Source organism: Trachemys scripta, chromosome 1 (genome assembly GCF_013100865.1).
Source record: "Trachemys scripta elegans isolate TJP31775 chromosome 1, CAS_Tse_1.0, whole genome shotgun sequence".
In the NCBI taxonomy this organism is placed as follows: Eukaryota; Metazoa; Chordata; order Testudines; family Emydidae; genus Trachemys; species Trachemys scripta.
In genome coordinates, this window is record NC_048298.1 from 8,333,984 (window position 1) to 8,361,460 (window position 27,477).

At 50.4% G+C, this 27,477-nt stretch overlaps 1 protein-coding gene across 1 annotated transcript in view; it reads left to right on the plus strand.

Annotated features, from left to right (window-relative positions):
- PLXNA4 (plexin A4) overlaps window positions 1-27,477 on the plus strand; it is a gene marked incomplete in the record, with an annotated part of 626,278 nt that overhangs the window by 533,995 nt on the left and 64,806 nt on the right. Inside the window, 6 exon segments of the mRNA XM_034764290.1 lie at window positions 6,395-6,488; window positions 11,443-11,682; window positions 12,719-12,865; window positions 20,869-21,103; window positions 21,715-21,857; window positions 26,629-26,897. Coding sequence (XP_034620181.1) covers window positions 6,395-6,488; window positions 11,443-11,682; window positions 12,719-12,865; window positions 20,869-21,103; window positions 21,715-21,857; window positions 26,629-26,897 — 1,128 coding nt within the window.

The following is a 27,477-nucleotide window of genomic DNA, read 5'->3' on the forward strand; positions in this document are numbered from 1 at the left end:
ACCCCCGTGGAAAATTTCCAAGGTTAAGTGAAGCTAAGATAAAGGAAGGTGTCTTTGTTGGTCCTCAGATTCGTGAACTTCTTCGAGATGATGCATTTGACCATGCACTGTGTGGCAAGGAAAAGACAGCATGGAAAGCCTTCCAGTTGGTGGCAATAAATTTTCTTGGAAACAACAAGGCAGACAACTACAGGTTGTTGGTGGAAAACCTCCTCAAGGCATACAAAAGCCTTCGTTGCAACATGTCACTAAAGATAAATTTTTTGCACTCTCATCTAGATTTTTTTCCAGCGAACTGCGGAGCAGTGAGCAACGAGCACGGCGAGCGATTTCACCAGGACATTGCAACAATGGAGAAACGCTATCAGGGCAAATGGAGCCCATCAATGCTTGCAGACTATTGCTGGACAGTGACAAGAGATGCTCCATTTAATGAATACAAGAGACAAGCCAAGAAGCGCCGAGACACTGAATAGGACTAAACTATGTACAGAATAGTTTTTTGCCTTTTGTTTCATAGTAAATTTTATTTATATAACCCTTTTGCTGATTTTTAAAGTGTTACATAAACAGGACAGGTGAAATATTATCATGTAAAGCAACCATAAACACATGAAAAGACCTAGGTTTACAATTTATGATTAAAACTCTACTATCTACACAATATACATAGACATAAAAGATAAAAACTTAAATATCTTAGAAACAGTAGCCAATCAGTTGTTTTAATTGTCACATTTGAATTCAGCACATCAAAATACATAATAAATAGCACATTTTATCTCTGAAGCAGACGACTTCTCAAAAATTGTAGACCAGTGTTGTCTGTTCAGCTGCCAGCTGGGTAGCACGGACAGATGGCGAATGCATCTCGCTGTCCAGTTAGTCCCTCTGCCCCTCGCTGTTCTAAGGGGCTGGGTCGGAGGGAATCTCCAGTGTTCATTCGGTGGAGATGCACAGCAATGGCTTGAGTGTAATGAGTCACTTCTGAACCTGACAAGTGCTCGCTGAGCCCCGCCAGGTTAGCGCCGCTGAGCTGATGAGCTATCCCTCAGCCGCAGCTTGCACGTCTATCTGCCAGGGCTCAGCCAATCCACAGGAGTCCCCAAGGCCAGGGATATGGGCTCCCATTGAGAACAGCCACTCCAGGCTGCTCAACGTCACTACCTCACCCGGAGTATCCCCGCCGCTTGGAGGGTCTTACACGCTGCTCCTCCTCCAGCCTGTGCCTGCTGCTGCCCTGGCCTTGTTCCAACCCAGTTCTTGATTCCTGCTCTGACCCTGGCTCTGGTCCCCAGCCTGACCGCTAGGCGTGACCCCTGCTGTTCCAACCACTTGGCCTCACTATCCACTTCTCAGTTTGACATTGAGTCAGGCCCAGTGCCAGCAAGTGTGGCAATCTAATACAATGCATCCAGTGCACCTCAGTCCTGCGTTCAGTTCCACTTCTGAGCCTCTTCTTGAGGTCAAAGCCTTGGAGAACGGTGAAGGGGGACAGGACAGAGCATCCTACATTAGCTCCGTATCTCAGCATCTCTTTTCCTAGTGTGGAGCAAACCTCTGGAACTCTCCGCTACAGGGAGTCATTGAGGCAAGCAGCAAAGCAGGGCTTTCAGAAAGGGCTGGATCATTGTATGGTGACATGTGCGGCTCTTCGAGCAAAATCAAGAATGGTTTAATTGACCCCCATGCTTGAGGCTGTAAGTTGATCAACTGCCAAGGTCAGGGAAGAATTTTCCTGCTTGCCTCTAGTATAGTTTTGCATTCTTGGCAGGGGAAAGGTCACCTTCTAAGCAGCCGGTTTTGGCCACTGCTTGAGGGCAGGGTGCCAGATGAGAGAGATTTATCGTGCAATACGCTTCATCACAGCAACTTATGGGTCTCTCTTCACCTTGTCCCTGACTTCTGAGTTAAGATCTCTGAAGGCTGAATGAGTGTCATTACACCAGCCTTGCAAAGTCATCATGAAAATGTACCAGGCCAGGCACAAATTCCACTCACCTGCCATTTTCCATGGCAATAATAGAAACAAACGGATCTTATTTGATTTACCCGTCCAAAAAAAAAAAAAGACTCACGCTGGGTGAGTAGAATTTTACAAGGCTACATTAAAACAGATGGTCTGGGGTTGATTTGAGTTACATTCAGCATCAGTTGGCTCTGAAGAGTAAAGAAGACATTACAAAGCCTCCCGTCCAGTCAGGGATGCACTTGAGAAAAATCCCAGACCCCAGCATTATCTGACACACAAGCTGTCAGCAACGCCCCCATCTGCCATAGGCGAGATGTGCCCAGCCAAGCCCCGAGCGAGAGGTGGGGTGGGGAGGGGAGAGTAAGGAGTTGGGAAGTGAGATGTAGAGACAGGCATCATCTCTCCAGCTAATGCAGTGTCACGACCTCAACATCCCATTGTGTCTTCGCTTCCATTTCTCAGCATGCACAATAAAGGAAGAGAGAGATTGAGATGGCCATTTAATGTCAGGCAGAGAGCTCTCCGCAGCGGGCCAGGCCAGGGAGTGCTGGAAATCCTTACAGAGCTACCAGTGTCTCAGAGAGAGAATCAGAGAATATCAGGGTTGGAAGGGAACTCAGGAGGTCATCTAGTCCAATTCCCTACTCAAAGCAGGACCAATCCCCAACTAAATCATCCCAGCCAGGGCTTTGTCAAGCCTGACCTCTAATGAAGGAGATTCCACCACCTCCCTAGGTAACCCATTCCAGTGCTTCACCACCCTCCTAGTGAAAAAGTTTTTCCTAATATCCAACCTAGACCTCCCCCACTGCAACTTGAGACCATTGTTCCTTTTTCTGTCATCTGCCACCACAGAACAGTCTCCATTCACTTCTAAAACCAGAGACACTGTTCACCATCCCATGGCCCAGGGTGACTGTGCTCTGAGCTACTGCCAAGTGGGATGCTCAGGGATTCCAGCTGGGGAAAATCCTGATTGACCTAAAGCCCGGGGGGAAGATGTGGAGGCTGAGTGAAGATGTCAGCGAGACAGAGGGGAAGGGGTGGAAAGAAGGACCAAGCCAGTCAGAGGGGCGGGAGGTGGACCTGGTTGAGATCAGCCACAGAAGAGTTGGCAGAAGGTGGTGGGACCAGGGAGAAGTGTGCTGCGGTGCATGCCTGAGGCTGGGGCCTGTCAGTGCTCTGATCAGCTGAGCTTTCTCTTCCAATCAGGGGTTGCTTCTCCAGCCTAAACACACTAATAGGCCCTTTCCTCAGCTTTCAGGGCTGGTGTGGTGTGAACACCACCTTACACACAAGTAAAGCTAGCCACTGGTATGTCTACCCAGGCTGCAGTCACGTCTTGGATCGCAGCGTGGACATGGGTTTGAGAGCCAAACCTAGATCCAAATGGACATTTTGCAGATTGCCTCCTCTCTCCAATGGGATGGACCAGAGCCATGGATTCAAACTGAATGCTGCGGTTGGAGCCTCTCTCTTCGGGCGTGTCTGCACAGCAGCCGGGAGATGGGTAGACAGACCCACTCTAGCTCTGCTGAAGCTAGCACCTAAAAAGAACAGTGTGGCCATGGTGGCAGGTGGTGGCTGGTCTGATTACATAGCGAGGGGTTCAGGCGGGTTTATACTGAGGCGACTAGCCCGAGTCACTGCCCGTGTCACTGCAACGTCGAGGCACTAGTGCGAGCACCGCTTGTGCAGGTATGTCTCTGCGCACTGGGAATGACACCTCCCAGCTGCTATATAGAGATACTCTTCGATTCTGCCATCTCCAGAGATCACTGCGGCCACGCGGGTACAATCAACTCATTCACACACTTTGCAATAAATGTTTAGTAAGTGAATGTAAAGCAGGCGACAGGTCTGAGAAGGAGAGCACCGGAGGGCGGGGGCCTCAGTGTTCAAAGTATCAGAGTAACAGCCGTGTTACATCACTTGCCACATAACCTCAGCCATGCTGAACACAACGCCATCTACAGCCTCAGAAACAACCCTGACATCATAATCAAAAAGGCTGACAAAGGAGGTGCTGTCGTCATCATGAATAAATTGGAATATGACCAGGAGGCTGCTAGACAGCTCTCTAACACCACATTCTACAGGCCATTATCCTCTGATCCCACTGAGGATTACCTAAAGAAACTACACCATCTGCTAAAAAAACTCCCTGACAAAGCACAGGAACAAATCCGTACAGACACATGCCTAGAACCCCGACCAGGGGTATTCTATTTGCTACCCAAGATCCATAAACCTGGATATCCTGGACGCCCCATCATCTCAGGCATTGGCACCCTAACATCAGGCTTGTCTGGTTATGTAGACTCTGTCCTAAGACCCTACGCTACCAGCACTCCCAGCTATCTTCGAGACACCACTGACTTCCTGAGGAAACTACAATCCATCGGTGATCTTCCAGAAAACACCATCCTGGCCACTATGGACGTAGAAGCCCTCTACACCAATATTCCACACAAAGATGGACTACAAGCTATCAGGAACAGTATCCCTGATAATGTCACAGCTAACCTGGTGGCTGAACTTTGTGATTTTGTCCTCACCCACAACTATTTCACATTTGGGGACAATATATACCTTCAAGTCAGCGGCACTGCTATGGGTACCCGCATGGCCCCACAATATGCCAACATTTTTATGGCTGACTTAGAACAACGCTTCCTTAGCTCTCGTCCCCTAACGCCCCTACTCTACTTGCGCTACATTGATGACATCTTCATCATCTGGACCCATGGAAAAGAAGCCCTTGAGGAATTTCACCATGATTTCAATAATTTCCATCCCACCATCAACCTCAGCCTAGATCAATCCACACAAGCGGTCCATTTCCTGGACACTACTGTGCTAATAAGCGATGGTCACATAAATACCACCCTATACCGGAAACCTACTGACCGCTACACTTACCTACATGCCTCCAGCTTCCATCCAGGACACACCACACGATCCATTGTCTACAGCCAAGCTCTAAGATATAACCGCATTTGCTCCAATCCCTCGGATAGAGACAAGCACCTACAAGATCTCTATCAAGCATTCTTAAAACTACAATACCCACCTGCTGAAGTGAAAAAACAGATTGACAGAGCCAGACGAGTACCCAGAAGTCACCTCCTACAAGACAGGCCCAACAAAGAAAATAACACAACACCACTAGCTGTCACCTTCAGCCCCCAACTAAAACCTCTCCAGCGCATCATCAGAGATCTACAACCTATCCTGAAAGATGATCCTTTACTCTCACAGATCTTGGGAGACAGACCTGTCCTCGCTTACAGACAACCCCCCAACCTAAAGCAAATACTCACCAGCAACCACACATCACTGAACAAAACCACTAACCCAGGAACCTATCCTTGTAACAAACCCCGATGCCAACTCTGTCCACATATCTATTCAAGTGACATCATCATAGGACCTAATCACATCAGCCATACCATCAGGGGCTCGTTCACCTGCACATCTACCAATGTGATATATGCCATCATGTGCCAGCAATGCCCCTCTGCCATGTACATTGGCCAAACCGGACAGTCTCTACGCAAAAGAATTAATGGACACAAATCTGACATCAGGAATCAAAATACTCAAAAACCAGTGGGAGAACACTTTAACCTGTCTGGTCATTCAGTGACAGACCTGCGGGTGGCTATATTACAACAGAAAAACTTCAAAAACAGACTCCAAAGAGAGACTGCAGAGCTAGAATTGATATGCAAACTAGACACAATCAACTCCGGTTTGAATAAGGACTGGGAATGGCTGAGCCATTACAAACGTTGACTCTATCTCCCCTTGTAAGTACTCTCACACTTCTTATCACACTGTCTGTACTCGGCTAGCTTGATTATCACTTCAAAAGTTTTTTTTCTCTTAATTAATTGGCCTCTCAGAGTTGGTAAGACAACTCCCACCTGTTTATGCTCTCTGTATGTGTGTATATATATCTCCTCATTATATGTTCCATTCTATATGCATCCGAAGAAGTGGGCTGTAGTCCACGAAAGCTTATGCTCTAATAAATTTGTTAGTCTCTAAGGTGCCACAAGTACTAGTGTTCAAAGTAGTTTGAGTCCCCTGTCCAGAAACAACAGAACAAGATGCACCCTGGAGAGATGCAGCTAAGACCTGTAGTGAGAGAGAACCCAAGCCACAGGTGCTCAGCTGGGAGGGGAGTACCTGGGAGTCGCAGCAAATCAGACGGGGGTTTGCAATGTGACGTGGCAGCAGAAATGCTCGTGTGAATGTTTGGACCTGCTAGACAGGGCATCACCTCCCAGACCAGTGGTGTGGGAGCCCCTCTCTGCCCGTCTGTCCAAGGGATTCGCAGATCACCCATCACTGCAACATTCACTTCTGGGCCTTGATAACAGGTAATTCTTGTTGTTCCTTCTTTCTGTTCTGTAGTGGAAACACCCCCATAGCCGTGTGGGGAACTCACCTGGACCTTATCCAGAACCCTCAGATCCGGGCCAAGCATGGTGGGAAAGAACACGTCAATGTGAGTATTGTCGCCGGGAAGGGGAGCGGTGTTAAGGAACGTGGCCGGGCTGGTGAAAGGGGCTATGGGACAGCTCTGGAGATTGGAGTCTCCTGTTTAGCCACAAAACAGGCAGAGCGTTAGCAGCCCAAGCAAGCCTGCGTGCCCAGTGCGCCTCAAATCCAACCTGCAGCGGGGAGAGGAAAGTTGATTCTCCCAGATCCAGGTGGTTCCCAGTCTCTGCTGTGACAGTTAGTGGCAGGGATAATTTCTGTTATACGGGCACTCATCATCTAGGAATTGTCACCGATTTCCTATTGCACACCAGGCCCCACACTGCATTCCGATATTAAGGATGTGGGTCACCTAGCTGCCATGCCATGGGGTGGAAGGTGAGTCGAGCACACTGGGGCAGCAGGGACTGGGAACACCCTGCTGTCACTTTAGCAACACCCTATTGATGTTGGCAAAGTGCTTTGAGATGACTGCCTAGGAGTCCTGCGGAAAGGGATCTGGGGGCTATAGTGGACCACAAGCTAAATATGAGTCAACAGTGTAACACTAATGGAAAAAACAGTCAACATCATCTGGGATGTATTAGCAGGAGTGTTGTAAGCAAGACACGAGAAGTAATTCTTCTGCTCTACTCCATGCTGATTAGGCCTCAGCTGGAATATTGTGTCCAGTTCTGGGTGCCACATTTCAGGAAGGATGTGGACAAATTGGAGAGAGTCCAGAGAAGAGGAACAAAAATGATTCAATGTCTAGAAAACATGACCTATGAGGGAAGATTGAAAAAACTGGGTTTGTTTAGTCTGGAGAAGAGAAGGCTGAGGGGAGACATGATAAGTTTTCAAGTACATATAAGGTTATAAGGAGGAGGGAGAAAAAATATTCTTGTTAATCTCTGAGGGTAGGACAAAAAGCAATTGGTATAAATTGCAGCAAGGGAGGTTTAGGTTGGACACTGGGAACAACTTCCTGTCAGGGTAGTTAACCACTGGAACAAATTGCCTAGGGAGGTTGTGGAATCTCCGTCATTGGAGGTTGTTAAGACCAGGTAAGACAAACACTTGCAAGGGATGATCTAGTAGTTGTTACTTAGTCCTGCCTTGAGTGCAGAGGACTGGACTAGATGACCTCTTGAGGTCCTTCCAGTCCTACGATTCTGTGAAACCCTTGGAAGAAAAGCCCCAGAGAAGAGCAGAGGATTTGTTCTTACTACCAGCTCCAGACCCTGTGAAACACCCACACTCTCACTCAGCCAGGCCCCATGGCCTTGCATGCTCGTTGCCAACAGGCAGCTAGCACTGAGTGAGGCCTCAGAGTCCAGCTGCCTGTTCACACTGCACCTGAGGCTCTGGCAGGCCCATTTTCACTGAGAGAGGAAGCAGGGAGCAGCTGTGTTGCCCTTCCGCTGACATGAAGAGTGACAGTCACGAGGCTGCTTGAGAAACCAGATGTCCCCTACACCTGCCCTCAAAATGTCAGATGTCCCCAGCCTTCTGGAGCCATCCTTGATGTGTTCTCCACAGCGAGTCACAGAGAGAGGCTGCTGACCCAGGGGAGTGGCTGGACTCCACTTACTGGGCCTAACCTGGCCCTGGCACTGCTGGGCAAGGCCCTGATCCCACTGGATGCTGAGCACAGCCTGAGAAGGGTTGAGTAGCTGATGGCATTCTGCCTCTGCTGGGATCAGGCCCAGACTCTGAGCGAGGGAAGCGAAGGCAGGTACAGAGGCCTGCCTCAGCCCACCCACCAATGCATTCCCCCAACCAAGTCCCAGGGAATCTCAGGGTGACATTCCTCATCTGCTGCTATGTGGGTCCTCTCCCCTGATGGTTGGTGGCGATGAGGAGCTCAACCCACTCCCCGGCTTCCCTGGCACCTCTTCTCTGCCTCCACAACAGCACAGCAATAAACTACACCTATCAAGGCACAGATTGTTTTTCTATTACCCACAAGCCCCTGCAAAATGCCATCAATCCCTTTAGCCTGTGAAGGTCTGTGTGCCTAGCAGAAGGGACTGGTGCAGAAATTACCCTGAAAGCTCCAAGGTCGCTTTCAATAAACCAAGAGCCAGCGTCCTCCTTTCCCACCCCATACCTTCCGCCTTGCCGGTATAATAGGCCAAGCCACTCTCGATTAGGCTCTGCGCCAGCTCCCAGAGCGTTCATGTCGAGCTAAATCTGGAGTGACACCGCTCGGGCCAGCCAAGGCAGCGAGAAGAGATTCGCCTGTGCAGGGCGAGGAGACTGACAGGGGCAGGGTTTAATCAGGGCTTGTTGCTGTGAGGAGCAGCGATCGAAGGAGCCAGGGGGCAGGGAGGGAGAAATGAGCTTCCTTCTCCTAAAACCACGTCTCAGCCAAAGGAAACCACACGTCCGGATGTTGGAACATCAAGCAAAAAAAAAAAAAAACCACCAAACAAACCCATAACAAATAAAACCTGGAGACATCCCTGGGTGATTCTGGAGCGAAATTAAAAGGGTGCAAACTAGGAAGGGTCATTGTAACTGGCTAGGAGGTTAGCATCAGCTTCTTAGTGCCTCCTGCCTTACCTTGCTATTCACAGAGATGGCTTTTTAGGGAAGATCTCTGCTGCAGGGGACACCAGCTGACACTGGCCCAGGCTTTTCTCAGAGAGTTTGGCATCGATTCTTTCATACTACGGGGCCCCTCTCCCCGTGATTTGCTCACTTTTACCTTTGCACGGACACACATCATCAATAGCCTCACAGGCACCTCCAGCTGCCATGGGATCCCTGGGGTTTGGGGCTACCTGGCACTTCTGAAAATCAGGCCAAATGACCCTCCTTTTGAGAGATGTTGCGTGCTCACAGCTCCCACTGACTTTAGCTGTACTGTGTTTGTGGCTTCTGAAACCCCAGGTGCTACTGAACAAATTCTTCTCTCACTTACTGGTGTAACACCACTGGCTGGTGAAGCTGCTCCCAATTTACACCAGGGTAAGTGACAGCAGAACCAGGCCATTAAGTCCTGGTGGGTCTCCTGGCTGCGGAGGGCTGGCTATGCTGCTCCTGAATTGGCCAGAGGGGGAATTCATGTTACCCCAGTGAATCCGTGGTAGAGCCAGGAATAGGACTCAGGAGTCCTGATTTCCCATCCCCTGCTTTAACCACTAGACAACACTCCTCTCCTTTTGTCCTGCTACTTCCCTTTATCCCAGCGGTGCCATGTAATGGCTCCTAGCCTTAGAGGTAGGGCCAAACCCAGAGAGAGGCTGACCCCCTGCAGACCCGTTGGCTCAATGAGTATTCCAGGTGCCTATGGCCCCTCAGCCTTCGGCCCCTACAGAGGGTGTGTGAGTCACGTTCTCGGCTGGGCCCAAGACATGGAGTAGGTTTGGAGCCTGATTCCACCTCCCATGACCTCCCACCACTTACAATAATCTCTGGGGGCAATCCTGGGTCATGCTAGGCATTTGTCTATCCTGTTGCATTTACCAAGTGTCCCTTGGCTGATAGATTCGCCAGCATTCAGAGCTAGCTGCCTGCAGTGCTTCATCCCCTTCAGCAAGCACTCGCCATCCCCCTGACAGGGAGCAACATGAGGCTGGGCCACCTAGTGACTAGCTCAAGGTAAAAGTGCCCTCAGAAGCCAACAGGCCATGTTCTAATGTCACTTACTCCTGTGTAAAACCAGCAGATCGTCACTGGAGTTACACCATGCTTAGATCAGACTCAGGGCCATGTAGACTGCCCAGCTGTCATGGGCAGTTGACCCCTGGAGAGGGATTTAAACTTGCGAACTGCTGGTTGACTCAGCGGGTGAGAGCTCTTGGTACCCAGTCATAGCCTGACTTCCCGTGCACAGGCTGATCTTGGGTCTTTCAGTGCTAGAGCAGAGCTGTCCCAGTGCGGCTCATCTGCATGGCTGCATCCTCTGCATTTAATTTGGTCCAAATCACTTTTCTCATCTGAATTGATCTGGGCAAAATCGATGCCAGCCCCCGTATTAAAGTAGACGTAATAGCGAACGCTCTTTGAGCAGGGACGGCTTGCAGCAAACAGTGAAAGGGACGTTCGAAAAGGAAAATCATAAAGCCAGGCTTGGGTTCATGATTATTTGTACTAAAGTAACTTTGAGAGGCCTCAGCTGAGATACGGTCCCCTTTGCTGGGCGCCACACATATGCTTGGTGAGAGACTGTCTGTCCTGCCTATTTGGACTGTTAGCTCTTCAGGGCAGGGACTATAATATTACACCCATTTTACAGGTGGGGATCTGAAGCACAGAGAGACTTAGGGCTTGTCTACATGGGGGAGTTATTCCAGAATAACTCTTCCTGATTAACACCAGGTGTGGACACTCTTGTTCTGGAATAAGAGTGCCTATTCTGAATGCCAGATCTCCTGGGTCCCAGTGCAGTGCCTTAAACGCCAGGCCACCCTTTGGAGCCAAAGTCTGGATACCCCAAACTTTGCAGGGGGGGAAAGGCAGGTTCAGTCGACCGGCCCATTATAGGGATTGTGGCTGCTGACAAAACTGAGATCCTTCTGCAGGTGCAGCTTTTGGACAGTTACCAGGGAGAAGGAGATCTGGAGCTCGGGTTGGACCCGCCTGCAGTAAAAGGCAGAGCTTTCCATTCCGGGGGGGAAAGTGGTGACACCGGTATCCTTGGAGTTCAAAGCCCCCCATGGAACAGGTGCAAGTTGCCCTCACAATGTGCCTCAGCCCTGAGACGGAGCAACTGAGGACTCACTTGCAGGAGCAATGGGCTCCCCCGTGCTCCTTCCAGCCGTGGCCCCAGCTGAATGTGCTCTCAAGGTGCTGAATGTCATGGTGGAGTGACTGGTGCCCCAGCTGGTCCCTCCCAGCAGCCCGGTAGCTACCTTCCTCTCCCCAGCCGTGGGTGGGATATTGTTCTATTGGAAGGGATTCAGTCTCTTGTAAAGGGTCTGTTGGGGGAGGGGCTGCTCTGATAAAGCTCTCCCTTGGCTCATGCCCTCTAGATCTGCGAGGTACAGAACGCCACAGAGATGACCTGCCAGGCCCCAGCACTGCCCGTGGACCCAAATCACCAGTCCGAGCTAACCGAGCGCCCAGAAGAGTTTGGTTTCATCCTGGATAATGTTCAGTCCCTGCTGATCCTCAACAAAACCAACTTCACCTACTACCCAAACCCAGTCTTTGAGGCTTTCAACCCCTCGGGGATCCTGGAGCTGAAGCCAGGAACTCCCATCATACTAAAGGTGAGGAGATGGGGGTAAGGGAGCAGCATCAGAGAACGATTATGCCCTCCAGGAACATATCCAGCCAATCACGGCCAACATCCCACCAGTCCCAACAGAGCCCTCACCAGCATCTCACCAGTCCCAGCATTACCAGTCCTAACAGAGGGCCTGCCAACATCCCTCCAATCACAACAGAGATGCCACCAGCACCCCACCAATCGTAGCACTTCTCCTGCCAACGTCCCACCAATCACAGCACAGCGTTCTTAACTTTACCCCAACCAACAGCAGATATTGTCTTGTGCTGTAGGAGCCTGGTGTGCGGATTAGATTGAGCAGCGGCAGAAACTGCACTGAAAAGGGAAGCAGGGAGAGAGAACGTTTGTGTTGTTCCATAACATCCTAACCGCAAGGGACAGAGCTTCGAACAACTAACCTTTTCACTTCTTGACAGTTCACCCTCATGGAAGTACACGGAGTAGACCCTCAGCTGGAGTAACGCAGCATAGCTCTGTTGACTTTCCTGGAGCTACACTGATTTACACCAGCTGAGAATCTGGCTCCATGTCTCTGTTTGTGCTGCAGTATGTGACAGTATGGTGATTAGGACAGCCAGACGCAGCACATTTGGAATTGTAAAGCTTGCTCACTCGCCATTTGTGCAAATCCGAGAACAACCTCTTTGTGGTTTGAGACATTCTGTGAGCCAGACAGTGAGCAAGAGCACTTTCTGGCCTACATTTTCCAGTATGGGCCTCTGTATGTGATGTGTGTGCAAACAGATAATTGGGCACACAAGACACATTTGCACATTCAAAACAAATGTAACAAATGCAAATGTAGGCCTGTAATTCCAGAGAGACGAGGCGCAAGGGAGCCCTGTACCAAGCTGTCCCGATCTTCCAGGGGTGGGTCAGGATTTACTCTCATTGAGGAAGGCCATAAATGATGAGCCAAGGAGGGCATGTCTAGGGATGGCACTCACATCACAGGGACAACCAATGGCAGGTTACACCCTGCTGAGATGTTTGTGGGTTTGCTCCTCTCGGTCCAGGGGAAGAACCTAATCCCGCCGGTGACTGGAGGGAACGCCAAGCTGAATTACACCGTGCTGATAGGCGAGAAGCCATGTGTGGTGACTGTGTCGGACGTGCAGCTGCTGTGCGAGTCCCCGAACCTCATTGGACGGCACAAAGTGATGGTAAGCCAGGCGTTAATGGGAAACCCCGAGAGAATGGGAACCACTGAGAATTCCGGGATCCTTGGGAATTTGGATCCCATTATTGTAGTCACTAGGAACTTGGTGACCCCCTCCAGAAGGCAACGCCCCAGTCTTGGGTGTTAAAATAAACAAACCTGGAGACCCTGGTAGCTCATGGGGAAGCTTGTAAAAGCATACAGCCCCGAATAGCCTCCACTCCCGTTATAGGGAATCCCTTCAGTAGAAGCCCTCTTCTCTGCTTCGAATGGCATCAGCTGTGTGGTGCCAAAGTATTTGTGCAGTGTGGCTACATGTATGTGGCATGATGCCTCCATGCCACCAAACGCTCCCGCGGGGGAAGAGCACTCTGCTTGGCTTAGCGCTGGCTGCAGCAATAGTCAGCATGGAAAGGGTTAAAATCTGCCAGCTAGGAAAAGAATGGAAGTGCAGGGCATTGACCATAGGGTGAATGGCTCTTTGGGCTCTGGTGCCAAAAGATTACGCTGCCACCGGCATAATTTCGTATTATTTTTAGTATTAATTAGTGAAATTGTGACCTGAGAGGTAGCTCCTCCTCCTCCCTCCGTACCACTCCTTTATCCTCCTCTGCTCCATACTTTGAACACTGTCATACAGAATGAGTCAGCAAAATCATTTGCATTCTACAATCCTATTGGTTGAAAGAAATGAATCTGCAAATGACATTACACCCTGGGCATGCCAACAGACAAGGCTGCTGTCTGCAAATGTGGATGAGCAATGTTTTTGATTGACCCTGATCAATTTATTCCTCCCACCCCCCCAAGCTGGTAGGGTAGATTTTTTTGGTTATAATTTCAGTGATGAGAAATCTGTAGAGGTTGCTGGAGATATAATATTTGGGTATGTCAGGAGAGAGTGTTTTCTGAGTTAGAGCAGTGGTTAGGACGCCCCAGGTTCCATTTTTAACTCTGCCACAAACTCACTGTGTGACCTTGGTCACTTCACCTCCCTGTGCCAGAGTTTCTCCTGCTGTAAAATGGAGGTGATAATCCGTGCCAGCCATAATGCGGGGCTCAATTCATCCACAGTTGTAGAGCACATTATGATCCTCCAAGGGAAGCACTAGTGATGCCATTGTCTGCTTTAATTCCAGGGCTTTTGAATAGCATATAATGAGTCTGCCAGCATTTTCCTGGATGTAGTTGAAAAGGTGCTCAGTCAGGGGCTGGCAAAGCCAAGGCCTGGGAGATAAGCCAAGAGGCAGGAGGATGGCAAATGAACCCAAGGGGTTCAGTGAGCCTGAGAGCAGAATCAGGTCTTTCCACGACACAGGGATTCTCTGATCACTGCAGCCTGGGGCAGATAGAGAGAGTCAAAGAATGAGGCTCTCCATGTATAGGAAAGGCCCCACTAGAACCGTGGGAAGATGGTAGCATTTAAACATGTTTGTGAGCATCAGTAACATGACAAAAAGAACGAGGAGTCCTTGTGGCACCTTAGAGACTAACAAATTAATAAGCTTTATGCCCAAGTAAATTTGTTAGTCTCTAAGGCGCCACAAGGACTCCTCGTTCTTTTTTGCTGATACAGACTAACATGGCTACCACTCTGAAACCAGTAACATGACAGTGCACTAAGGGCGAGTTAATGCCATCAATCTGCACACACAGAGCCATTGCTCTGATAACGGCTGAGCTGCGAATCAAGGACAGACGGTTACTTGCAGTAAAAGCCGCCGTTTTAGCAATGGCACGGAAGCTGGAATTAACCGAGGGAACAGCTGTTCTGGGGAATGCCTTCTGCGGTATGACACTGTTGTTCCTCAAGTTAGTGCCTCGCTGTTTCACTGGAACTCCACTGTGAGGATGGGGGTGGTGGTGGGAATTAACACTCAGATCTCCTGGGTCCTTCTGCCAGTGATACGCTGTGTGATCTTGAGCAAATCACTGAATGTCCCCGTTGCTGGGAAGTTGGGGAGTGGTAACACTTACCTAGGTCCACAAGGGCTTGTGAGAATGTATGAACAATTGCCAAGTGGGATAGTGAAGTAGGAAACCACGGTGATAGTGTTTCGTGTTGATGTCAGCGTGTTCCCTCCCTCGGTCAGCTCTCAGTGCAAGGATCAGCAAAACAGCGACAGAGTTAAATAACAGGAGGAGAGAGAAAACTAAAAGACCTGGATCGAGTGCATGGTTTTGAGATGAGCTATGAAAAGGGGCGAAATCCAGGCTTCCTTTCGCTGTCTTTAGAGCGGGTGTTTCATTTTTAGCAAGCTCTTGATAAGCAGGTTCTACATGCAGAGGCCCTAGAGTCACAGGTCCCAATCCCAATCCCAGCAGCGCCCACTCACCCCTTCACCTTCCCATGGTAGACATGCTGGGCCAGATCTTCAGCTTGTGCAAGTCAGGGTAACGGCACAGAGGGGCGGTGTCGATTTACACCCGCTGAAGATCTGGCCCGTTTAGTTCCCTGCTGTTTACCGTGGGTGAGTCCTGTAGACAAGACTGTCGGGGACTTTTTAACCCAGACGGCAAGGTTCGTTGTCTGACCGCAGAGTGAGAGACAGGCACCGTTCCTAGTACATTTGGTACAAGAATATGGTCCCCCCCTTTATCTCATTCTTTGAAGCCCAAGCAAGCATGTCCTCATGTTTCACAGAGAGACAGGAATGGCCCAGCAACTACAGTTAGCCTAACTTTGGCTAAGCTGGCCAAACAACCTGTTCTATACTCCATTTTCCTTGGACCTAACAGTCCCCCCTTTGTCCCTGGAGTACCTCGAAGGGACTCCTGGGACAACTACTGAGCAGAAAGACTGGGGTTGGTTACTTTTGGGCAGAACACACCTTGGCGCTCATCCAACGTTCAACTTTTATTATAACATACAAGGCCAGTAAGCCGCATATAATTACAACGGCGCTTCGGAATACATTATGGAGCCAACCACCTATATCTGGAATCCAATTGAACAGGTTACTCCACTAGGATTTAATTCGCTTCTCTCCGTGGTCCTTTGCTACTTCCATAAGGTGGTTTGCTCTTTCCTAAGTGGCATTATAAACGTCTGGGACATACACACAGCATTCTTGTCCAATTAATGCACATGTTCCTCTCTGAGAGGCCAGTAAAATATCTAGAGCCAAGTGGTTCTGGAGAACCATCTGCCTTAGTTTTTTCTGTGCGGTTGCCAAGTCCACCAGGGCATCGGCGTTAGTCTAATTTCCCAGATGTCTCGGTGAATTACCTAATCCCACATGCATCTTCTCCATGGACTCGGCAGGATTCGGTATGTGGGAGCCCACACCTCTCTAACCGGTCCATATGCTTGGAAGGAGCATTGAGAATGTCCGCACTTCCACCAGGAAGTCTCCAAGTATTTCTTTATGGCCACAGATCAGATGGTACTCCTGATGTGTCTGTAAGGGCAGTGGGCCAAGCCTGAACATGCTAGATCCCACTGCAATGCCTTCCCAGCCTCAGTGATATTCAATACCATCTCTATTAGCAACTTCTGGGTCATAGTACTAAGGGCGGAGATAACATGTAACTCACCAATTCCAGCCTGTACCTGGGTTAGCTGTGCTTCACAAATAAGGCTTGTGGCCTTCTTTAGTTGCCCTAATTTTTTATCATGTTTTTGGTTCTTAAAATATTTTAAACTGCTGCTGTACTATTGGCCCTATTCCATAGGGATCCGGTCAAGTCTCTCTTCTTTCTAGAGGAAATAACTCAAACCCTCTATTGTGCTAATCTAATAGCAGCCCTTTTTGCATTTAAAATCCAATTAGGGAGGGCAATACATGCTGAAGGACTTATTCAAAACACAGGGCGCAGCCTGTAGAATAAACCCCAAAATCCAATCAAAACCACATTCCCAAGCATGGGTCCCACAAGTTTCTTCCTGCCAGTGTGTAATTATTTGTTTCTTCACTAGGGTCAGTTCTTAATTTTTTTTTTGTAATCAGGAATTCCTGGACTTTGGTGGTTTCAATGGAGCAAGTGTTCTTTCTTCTTTTTTTCTGAAACAGTCATGGTTCAGCATCATACAGGGGAGAGGTTACTAGCACATCACCCTGTAATGGGTTTTGCTTCTTTTAGGAAAAAATCCAAAGGCACAGTAGGTCTGTCAGTGGACAAGGGAGAGGTTACTAGCACTTCACCTTGTCTTTTTTTTTTTTTTTTTCTGCTGTCCAGAAGGCACAGCAGAGTTAGAAGGAGGAATAGGCTGATCATCAGTCGGAGAGTCCTCCCGAGGTGGAGGGGTCTTTTTGCAGTGAGAAACATGAGTCCAGGTAGGCAGTCCTTGGCACTTCACAGCGGTGTCGGTGGTTAACAGCACTTGGAAAGGGCCTTTCTAGCATGGAGTCAAAGCAGTCTTTCGTTGATGGACTTTACGTAGACTCAGTCTCCTGGTTTCAATGAATGGCAGGGCTGCTACGGTCTTTAGGTAGCACTTCTTTACCTGTGAGAAAAACCTAACACATTTCATTAATGCCTGGCAGTGTTTTGCAGATTTTTCAGCTGCTTGGGCACATTCAGGCCCCCCTTTTTCTTGGCTGTCAGCCAAGTCTTAGCTGTGGGCAGTGCCCTTGGATGGGCCAGCATCTTATCTTTAGACTGAGCTTGCTAGCTATTTTTTTTCTAGTTAACTCGTTCTGTTTTTTTTTTCTTCTCCTCTTCTTGGCTTCTTTTAACCTACAAAGGAAACTTTCACTTTTCACTTATACACCTTTTTTTAACAATGAACACATACACATTGCTATTATACAGTACATTAGTCTTATTATTCAATGTATGCCATATACACTCTTCCAGTAAAATAACTTCTATACAGAGCTTTGGAGCAACAAACCAGGACAAGCACACCCACCTTTGAGGAGTCCACTCGGTACAACTTCTTGTGTCCAATAGCTTTCCTCCCTCCCCAGCCCTCTGGCTAGAAATCTGAGGTAGCCAGAAGGATCCCATGGGCAATATGGGGAGTGGGTTAACCTTCCATGTCCTTGCTTCCAAAGACTGTTGATATGCAAATTTTAACAACATTTTTTTTAATTAAAAGATTTGACCAATGAAGCCTTTTTTTTTTACTTAAGCAAATGTATTAGACTTTAGTATATTACATTTTTTTTTATTTATTTAAACACATTGTATTCTAAGTTGAATAAAACTAGTATCTGCTTTTTTATTTAACCGTTTTATTTAATTTTGAACTAGACTGTCTTATGAAAATATTAAACACAACAATTCTGGCCACTAGACAAACTTCACAAGACAGGACATAGAACACAAAAATAATTTCTGTTGTACTAGTAAATGCATGGCACCTTGAATGCTGTTTAGCTGGCATCCGTTTTCTCTGATGATTTGAAAGACATTAATTACTTAAAATATTTCCTTTATATACACATACTCTTGTTGATTTTAGGCAAAACAGAGGAATTACCCCATATTTCCTTGTATTTGTTTCATAGGCAGTCCAGGTTTCAGTGGCTTCTACCTTATTAGTTAGAAAATTGCATTAATACAGATGCTTTTTAGCTTGCTTCCAGATCCAAAGCTATCCACAGCTTAAAGATTCTTACTTTAAAAAAGGACACAATTAACTTTCCTAGACTTTTGATTGCCTTTTATTTCTAACTTCTGCTTTCAAACACACAGTGATCTGAAAAAGACAACACAACCTATATTGGCAAGTTTGCATTTCTTTTACCTCTGCTACAATATACACTGCACATGTTCTGGGGAAAATGCACATCCACCCGCTGAAGATCTGGCCCGTTTAGTTCCCTGCTGTTTACCGTGGGTGAGTCCTGTAGACAAGACCATGAAATCCAAGGTCATGCTTGCTCCGTGTGGCCATGAAAGAATCCCTGGCACATGCTGCCCCACAGCCTGTTGTGAAAAAAAATCTCTTTCCCCCAGCACATGTTTTCTGGGTCACCCCTGCTCTTACCCCGCTGGGACTGTGTATAACTCCACAGTGCGTGAGGCACGTGGCGCTCCTGCAGCGTGACCGGCAGTATGCGCGTGTAGGACGAGAGTCGCGCTCTGCTGGGAAGAATTCCTTCTGTCGGCTCTCGCAAAGTAGTGCCTGAAAAACAGGTCCCTGCATGCGAGGAGGCAGGAGAGGAGCGATCTCTCCCCAGACAACTCGGAGCCACATCTGGATTCTCCGGGATCACTGCCTGCCCAGGAGCCTGGGTGTGCCTCCTGGTCTCGGGGACTGTGAGCCCCTCCCTCACTCCCCACTGTTCTGCCCATTGCTGGGCCCCGCCCTCTCCCTCAGCCAAGCTTCCCAGTGCCAGTCGGCTCCCACTGCGGCACAGGGAGGTGGCTTGTGTGCCCCCACCCTGGAGAGTGAAGTGGGGCAGAGACGTGAGGTGGCAGGCCAGAGAGCAGGCTGCCAGCTGAGAACAGGCAGGGTGAATGAGGCTGGCCCCCTGACCGGGAGCGCGGGATGGTTGTGGGGGCTGGGAATATGGGGGTGGGGGGCTCATATTAAGATGGAGGGAACTGTGCTAGAAAGGACCAGGCCGCATGCTGAGAGCACTTGCCCAATCCCAGTTCCAGGGGACGACTTTGGGTGGAGCGGCCGTCGGTGCTGCAGGGCAGCTGGGCCGTGTGGCACGGGGCGGCTCCAGCCTGGTGCAGAGGCTTGGCTGGAATGCACTGGGTGCTCCTCGGCAGCAGCCAGCGTCTCCGGCAGGGCCTGGCGGGGAAGAAGAGCTCGGGCAGGATCGGCTAACCCCAGCGACAAGGCTGACTGGGTCGCGGGCCCTGCACAAAGCTGCTGGGGACAATAGTGACGTACGCTGCTCTATAGGCAAAGCCACCGCCTTCCCCTCCCCTGCTGCCTGTCTGCTACCACTGCTCGTGGGGCTCCACCCCAAGGCGGTGCCGCTGCCCAGGCCCAAGTGTAGCCCACCAGAGTGTCCCACTCTCTAAAAATGGCTGGGAACAGCATTTAACAACTAACCCTCTAGGGCTGCAGTCTGGAGCTATGGGCAGGCTCTGACGACACACGGGCTCCCAGCAGCGCCATCTCAGAGGTGATCCAATCCGGGAGTCAGCAACACAATCTGTTGGGGTGCCCGCTACATGGTATCTCTGAACCAGGAAGTGACCCCTAGGAGGCCACCTAGAGCTCCAAGCGGGGCCGTCCCTAGGGGGATGTGGGGCCCAGGATGGAAGTGACGAATCCAGGACCGACCCGTCACTTCCGGGTACCCAAGGGATGGCTCTGGCTCCAGCTCTGGCTCCAAGCAATAGCCAGGGGCACTAAGCGTTCAAAGCAACGCCTTAGGGCCAAGCCCTGCTCTGCATTACCCTGGAGTACCAGAGCAGGGGCTCTGATGAGGACGTTACCTCTAAAGAGGACATGCTGGGCTCCGTGTTTATTCGTCCCCTATGGCTTCTGGATCCAGTTTGTTCAGTTTTACAAATCAGTAGAAGACTCTTCTTCCTGCCAGCTCTGCAAACTGTCCCTCGGATTTGACATGTCAGCTGGCTTCTTCTAGCACCCTGCCCAGTAACCGGGACTGTCTCATCAGAACGCAGCCGAGAGGCCGATGCACGTTCTGGGGTGGAGTGGGAGCAGTGCAGAACAGCACAACGCAACAGGGTCAGGCAACAGATGACAGAACATACCCAAGCCGCAGTTCAGCCAGGACACTGGGACTAATAATTCTGCTCGCACAAGAAGGTGTTTATAGATCACATGCCACGTGAACTTTACTGCTAATGCTAATGCCAGCCTCTAGCACCATGCTGGGCTCAGTATCTAGTCAGAAAGAAGTGTGCCATCTCCTATGTCACTGGCACCACTTCTCTGGGGTTAGCGGTTTCCCATCCAAGCACTGAGTACTTCAGACACTGTTTAGCTTAGGAGAGCAGGGAAGGTCATTGGCTCAGGTGTTATTGCTGCAGGTTGAGGTGGTTAGAGTTCCTCTGAGGAGTAGCCAGGCTCTGGGAGGTTCTGTTTGCTGGTGTTTGTAACGTGCCTGTTTTCTAATTCCTATGTAGGCTCGAGTGGGAGGATTGGAGTTCTCCCCAGGGATGGTCTACATCTCTCCCGACAGCCCGCTCAGCCTGCCGGCCATCGTCAGCATCGCCGTGGCTGGCGGCCTGCTCATTATCTTCATCGTGGCCGTGCTGATTGCGTACAAGCGCAAGTCCCGCGAGAGCGACCTGACCCTCAAGCGGCTGCAGATGCAGATGGACAACCTGGAGTCCAGAGTGGCACTGGAGTGCAAGGAAGGTACGATGGAGAGGCAGGGCCCCCAGGCCTGGCAGAGGGCATGTGGAAAGGAAGATATTCGTTCCCTGAAGGATTGCAGTGAAACCAGCTCTAGCTAGAGGACCCCAATCCACCAAGTTTGGATCTGGCTTTGGATCACCCTTCTCCAAAGTTCTGGCCAGTTTAGATCCAAGATCCAGTTGGGTCCATTCAAAAGATAAGGTTCGGCCACTGAATCTGGATCCAGTACAGGAGCCAGTCATCCTTGGAGCTCAGGAGCGTTCAGACCCAGTCAGGCCCATCTCTGGTTCTGACACAGGTTGGCCCCATCCACCCAGGCTGGACAAACGGTGATAAGAACGGGCTTTGCTGGAGCCCTGTTAAAACTGAGTTTTCTAAATCAGGATGGGGCTCTGTCTAGATGGAGCCTTTGTCTGGCATCAGATCTTGGGCAGAGGCTGGTGGGTGAGCAAGTACAGCCTGCTCCTTCCCCACCTATCTCTCCATCTGCACATCCTCCTGCTCCCCCATCACTGGTGACACCCGCACAGGTGTTAGCCTGACCTCCTTCCAGGTAGGGTCAGGGTGGATCTGGACCATCGCTTCACTGGGGATGGGTTTCTTTGTCTCAGCTTTTGCAGAGCTTCAGACAGACATTCACGAGCTGACGAGCGACTTGGATGGCGCCGGCATCCCCTTCCTTGATTACCGCACCTACACCATGAGGGTGCTTTTCCCTGGCATTGAAGACCACCCTGTCCTGCGGGATCTGGAGGTAAGCAGGAACAATGACCATCTCCTCCCTCCGGCTGCCTGCTCAGCCCCTGTGTCCCCATTCTGTCTGTCGCGGCGCCGTGACACGAGCGAGGTCACTGCCTTGTGACACGGCCTAATCTGTATTGATGCAGCATCAAGACACCGCCTCAGGTCCCTGGGAGGCTGCTCTGCAACAACTGAAATAATGGTGGGTCTCCCGGATGAGCCCGGATGCCAGGCTCACAGGGGGGAGACCTGGAAAAATGGGAGCATTCCACCAGTGGTGGGATGAGTGAGGTGTCCATATTGAAGAGTGCCAGGATGTGTGTGTGTGTGTGTCTGTCGGTCTGTCTGCCTGTCTCCACTGCATTAACTTCCTCATGGATGGGGTCCTCTTCCTGCTGGAGTGTGCTCTTGAGTTTTTCACTGAACAGACACTAGAGATGGGGCCCCCGGCAGATCCACCTGCCCTTCCAGGTCATTGCAGCATTCCCTGGCAAGGGCACTGCCCATGAACATGCTGGCCCCCGGGACGTCTGTGCAGCCCTCCAGGCAGGGCGCCCCCCAGGACATCTGTCCTGCTCATGGGCATGGCACCTTCTCAGGGACCTCTGCACTACCCAGGGCTCTGGTGTCTTCCAGGATGTCTGCACTGCCCATGGGCACAGTGCCCCTGGGATACCTGCACAGTCCAGGGGTGCGGCACACCCGGGATATCTGCGCTGCCCGTGGGCACGGCACACTCGGAACGTCTGTGCTGCCCATGGGCGCGGCAGTACTTTCAGAAAGGATTGGCAGCACCCAGAGAAGCTATTTTGTTAACATGTACAACGTGCTCTGTAACTGCCTTGCTCTTGGTGATGGGATAACAAACTAGCCCCGTTAGTGCTCCACTTCAAACGCCCCCTGGGCTTGGAGGGAGCTCAGCTTTCCTGGGCTTTTTCTGCCCAGGGAACCTGCCTATTGTGCGGCTGAGCCGGGGGCTGCGGGTTGGTGCGATGCATTACATCACCGGTGAGAGAGAGTGTGGTGACCCGTATACTAGTCCCAAGTGAGCGTCTGTCCACATTGCAAAAACCTCCTCAGCGTTCGGCACAGCAGCCAAGCGCGGCTCCAGGCAGCCCTGGGCTGGGATAGCTGGGCCGTGCTGCGAGCCAAGCCTGAGGGGTGCGCTGGCAGAGCTCCCTGTCAATCTTGGCAGGCTCTGTGCTTTGGAGAAGCCCGGGAATGGGCTAGCGGGGAATGCCTGAGGCCAGGACGGAGGTGCATTGGCAGAGCTGCATAGGGGAAGCTGGCAGAGGCTCTACTCTGGACATTGGAGGAGTTGGATGTAGCTGATGCTCTCACTCCTCTTCATGGGGGCTGAAATTCAGCTCACGCTAGAGAAACACGCTTGCATAGAGCGGTGACCGTTCAAGCTTCCTGGTTTGCCAGCATCTTCCCAGGAAGGCTATCAGGGAGGCCAGTTGTTCCTCGCTCCCCAGTAAGGAAAGGGAAGTAGGGAAGCAGCTCGGATGCTACTTTGTGGTAACCAGAGGCAGATGTTGCTTTTTAATGGTGAGCGTGGGACAGCCGTGTGCCCGGAGCACAGATGTACCCTGGGCCTCGTCCTGCTCTCCCCAGTTTTCCCCAAACAATGCATTTGCACACACACGGGCACACCCAAAGGTGCTTGCACGCCTAGGGCCAAATTCTGCCCTCATTTACACTAGCAAACACCAGTGGACTAGATTAGAAATTGGCCCATACGATGCACTTAGTGCATGTTCCCATATACGCACACAAGTGAGCTGTTCCCAAGTTCCTTTCGGCCAATCAAACCTTGCAGCGCTCAGAAATCAAACCATTTCTTCTGACCCCTTTGACCTCTTGCTCTGTTTCCCCATCACTCAAATCCAGGCACAGTTTTCCCACCTCGTCGGCGACAGCAGCACCTCCACTGCCCATCTGCTTTGCTAAAGAAGCCAGTGCAGGGTCTTTTCTGCTACCTGCTTTCTAGCGCCAATAAAGAGTTAAAGTGAATGAAACAAACACACACCAAGCCTTGCCAGCCCGGTGAAGGTACCAGTTGGGAAAAAGCCCCAGCACGGGGCCTATTCAGAGCAGGTTCTCATTCCCACCACCTTTTTAATTAATTAACTACTTCCAGACACAGCTGAAATAAACTTTATGCTGCTTCAAAATCGCCATGGGATTAGTCAGTATTAAACATGCAAGCAAGCGAGTTAGGGCTTATTATTTCCTCACTGGCAGGGGTGATGGGTTGTTCTTGTTTGTTCGTTTTTTTTGCTTACAGACCAGTTTGCAATCTGTAATCTCTGGGAAAAAACGGACCCCTCTAAAGGGGTTGACAGTGAGACAGTTAAACACAAAATCTGGAAGCGCCAAAGCCGAACCCTCAGTCCATCCATCCCGCAGCCAGGTGCCTGGCAGGACAGCTGTCCCAGGAGGGAAGGCATTCCTGGGACGCTGCCATTCAGGGTTCAGGTGATGTGTAGAAACGAGCCTGGGGCCTTTGTCTAGTCCCCGGGCCTGGACCGTGGCATGGGGTGTGGAATGGAAAATGCAACTCGGCCTGGCTCCATACAGGAACATGGGCCAGGACTAGACTAGCAGGGGTTATGCAGGTCATCAGGATTCAGGTTTATCGGTTGAGCTGCGTGTAGGAGCCCAGGAATGGAATGGCATGGGGGGGCTGCAAATCAGCACGGGGGGGGGGGGGGCGGGGGGGGCTCGGGGGGGGGGGGGGGGCTGGAACGGAGCTCGGGGACGGGGGCAGGATTGGAATAGTCCCTGCGATAGGTGAGGACTGAGGCGGGTTGGCGAGCTGGAGTGGGGCTGGATTGCAAACAGCGCTTGCAAAGGGGAAGGCTGGAGGAGCTCCGTCAGTGTGAACCGGAGTAGCAGGGGCTGCTGCAGGAAAGGACATCACAGCTTATTAACTTAACGCAGGTAAATATCCCCTCCCCTTTAAACACCGCGTGGAGTGGGCAGCTGGTAGAAATGAAATGAATTTGTTAACAAAATGTACGTAGGATGAAGTGAGCTCCTGTGTGAAGAATGAAGGGAGAAAGAGCGACAAGTAAAACAAAACAAAATACACTTTTACAAGTCTAAGATTTAATCTAGCAAGATACAGGCTTTGTTCCAGGTGGTTTCTCTCACCAGTCGTTCTTCTTCCCAGCCATGGCTGACTCCCTCAGTTCGGACCTCCCACAGAAGTACGAGGTGTGGGCTTCCCTTGTCTTCTTAGGTGAAAGATCTTTGCCTAAGTAGGTTTCTCACCTATATTCCGTTCCAGAGACTTCAACGCCGCCTTGGTTGAAGGACCCATCTTTCTCAGCTTGCAAGAGCTCTGTTATCTTCTGTCTGCCAAAGGTGGCGTCTGTCCTTGCTTATATCTTCCAAAGTTAAATGACTTTGTTTCAAGAGGCAGGATGATCTCATGCTGTTCTTCCCTTCCCGTGGGCTTCCCATCCCCCCTGTGTAAATGGGGCTTCCGTTGTTTCTAATTCCACCATGCTTAATGTATATAGGAGACAGGTGGAGAGCTGTGACATCCCCTCCTGTCTGGGCAGACTGTACAGCCTCATATCAATGAGTATCCGTAATTCCTTACACAGTGTTAATACAGACATTTCACGTGGCATTAATCATCCTGCGTCATTAGCTTTCAGAAAAGGCCTCATGCTAGATACTTGTACAATACAGTAATATTGTACACAATCAGCTAGTTCAGTTGCTTATCGCTTCCGGTTCAACCCCCCCTGTCTTTATAGATCAGGAAACCTTTGAAATTGAGTCTTCTGAAAAGTAAAACCCAGCCCAAGCTCCTCTCTCCTGCTGGACGTACACTCCATCCTGTTTCCTCCCCCACTTGTTAGTGTGCGGTTTGCCTCCACCCCACGTTAGCTTGATGGGTCTGTTCACTGGTTATATGTAAAGTGAGGTAAACACACATTCCTTTATTTAGGATAGACCCGTTTAACAGCTCCCCCTGACATAGCTGGTTCACACAGACTTCAGTTATAATGCCAGCATATATTCACAACCTGTAATACCCATCATGTACGTACCTTATGCAAGAATATTAATGATCAGCGAGTTGTTAGTTTTCAAATGATTCCTCGCCAGGCATATTTTGTACAAAGATTATTTGTGTGGAGGGTGTGAATACAGGGGTGTTGACTGTCACGGTTAGCATGAGCCAAGTGCCGATGGGGTGGAGTGCCTGGGTAGGGGCGGGTTAGTAGGAGCTGGCATGGCCTGCCTCCTCGTTACAATGGTGTACATTGTTGCAGTGGGACCTCATCAGGCCATGAAATCTGGGGAGAGTTAGTGGCTTTCACAGACGCTGACTTTTTTTTCCCCCGGGAGTGCTCCACCCCCTGCTGCACCCTGAGGCCCTGCCCTCACTCTGCCCCTTCCCCGAGCCTCCTCCCCCAGTGCCTCCTGCCAGCCACTTGATGCTCCCTGGCCACCCCTGGGCCCACCAAACAACTGATCGGCGGGCAGCCCTAGGGGCCGGAACCGCTGTGTAGGGCGACCAGACAGCAAGTGTGAAAAATCGGAACAGGGGTTGGGGGGTAATAGGAGCCTATATAAGAGAGAGACCCAAAAATCGGAACTGTCCCTATAAAATCGGAACATCTGGTCACCCTACCACGGTGGCTGGTGGGTGCTCAGCACCCCTTATTTTTTTCTGTGGGTGCTTGAGCCTCGGCGCACCCACGGAGTCGGCCCCTATGGTGGCTTGAATGTAAAGGAAGCCATTTTTCTCTTTTCCCCAGGTCCCTGGCTATCGGCAGGAGCGGGTAGAGAAGGGCTTGAAGCTCTTCGCCCAACTCATCAACAACAAGGTGTTCCTGCTGTCCTTCATCCGCACTCTGGAGTCCCAGCGCAGCTTCTCCATGCGGGACCGTGGCAACGTGGCCTCGCTCATCATGACCGTGCTGCAGAGCAAGCTGGAGTATGCCACCGATGTCCTCAAGCAGCTCCTGGCCGATCTCATTGACAAGAACTTGGAGAGCAAAAACCACCCCAAGCTGCTGCTGAGGAGGTGAGTCACCGTTCGGCTGCTGTGTGTGCACACAGCTGCCCTCTACTGGCAGCATCCTCCTCTCTTTGGTACTCTCCCCTTCCCTGAGTTTCCCTCCCAGCAGCAGCTCCCCACCCTTGGTCCTCCCCAGCCACTAAAATAATCGGTGATTAAATAGTTAATGTTGACACCGAGGTGTCACTATTGGGGTTTAAAGTTGATCGTCCAATCAGATGACCTGGGGCAGGAGCATTCTGGTCCCCCGAGTCATTGTTTCAGGCTGCTTGCAGACTCAGGCAGTCTTTCCTGCTTCGCTTATACTCAGTGTCAGGAGTGATGGGTTGTTCTTGTGTGTTTGTTTTTTGCTTACAGACAAGTTTTCAATCTGTAATCTCTGGACAAAAAATCTAGAAGATCACATCTAGAAGGTTGTTTCTGAAGCCACAATAGCTAGAAACTGACTTTATTTTTTTAAATGAAAGCCTGATAATCTAAGTACGTCATGCAGGCCATATAAATACACCACCCATGAGCCAGACGTTTGACAACCACTAGGTTTGTGTATGTGCATCACTGCCCACTACTGCATGGCACCAGAACT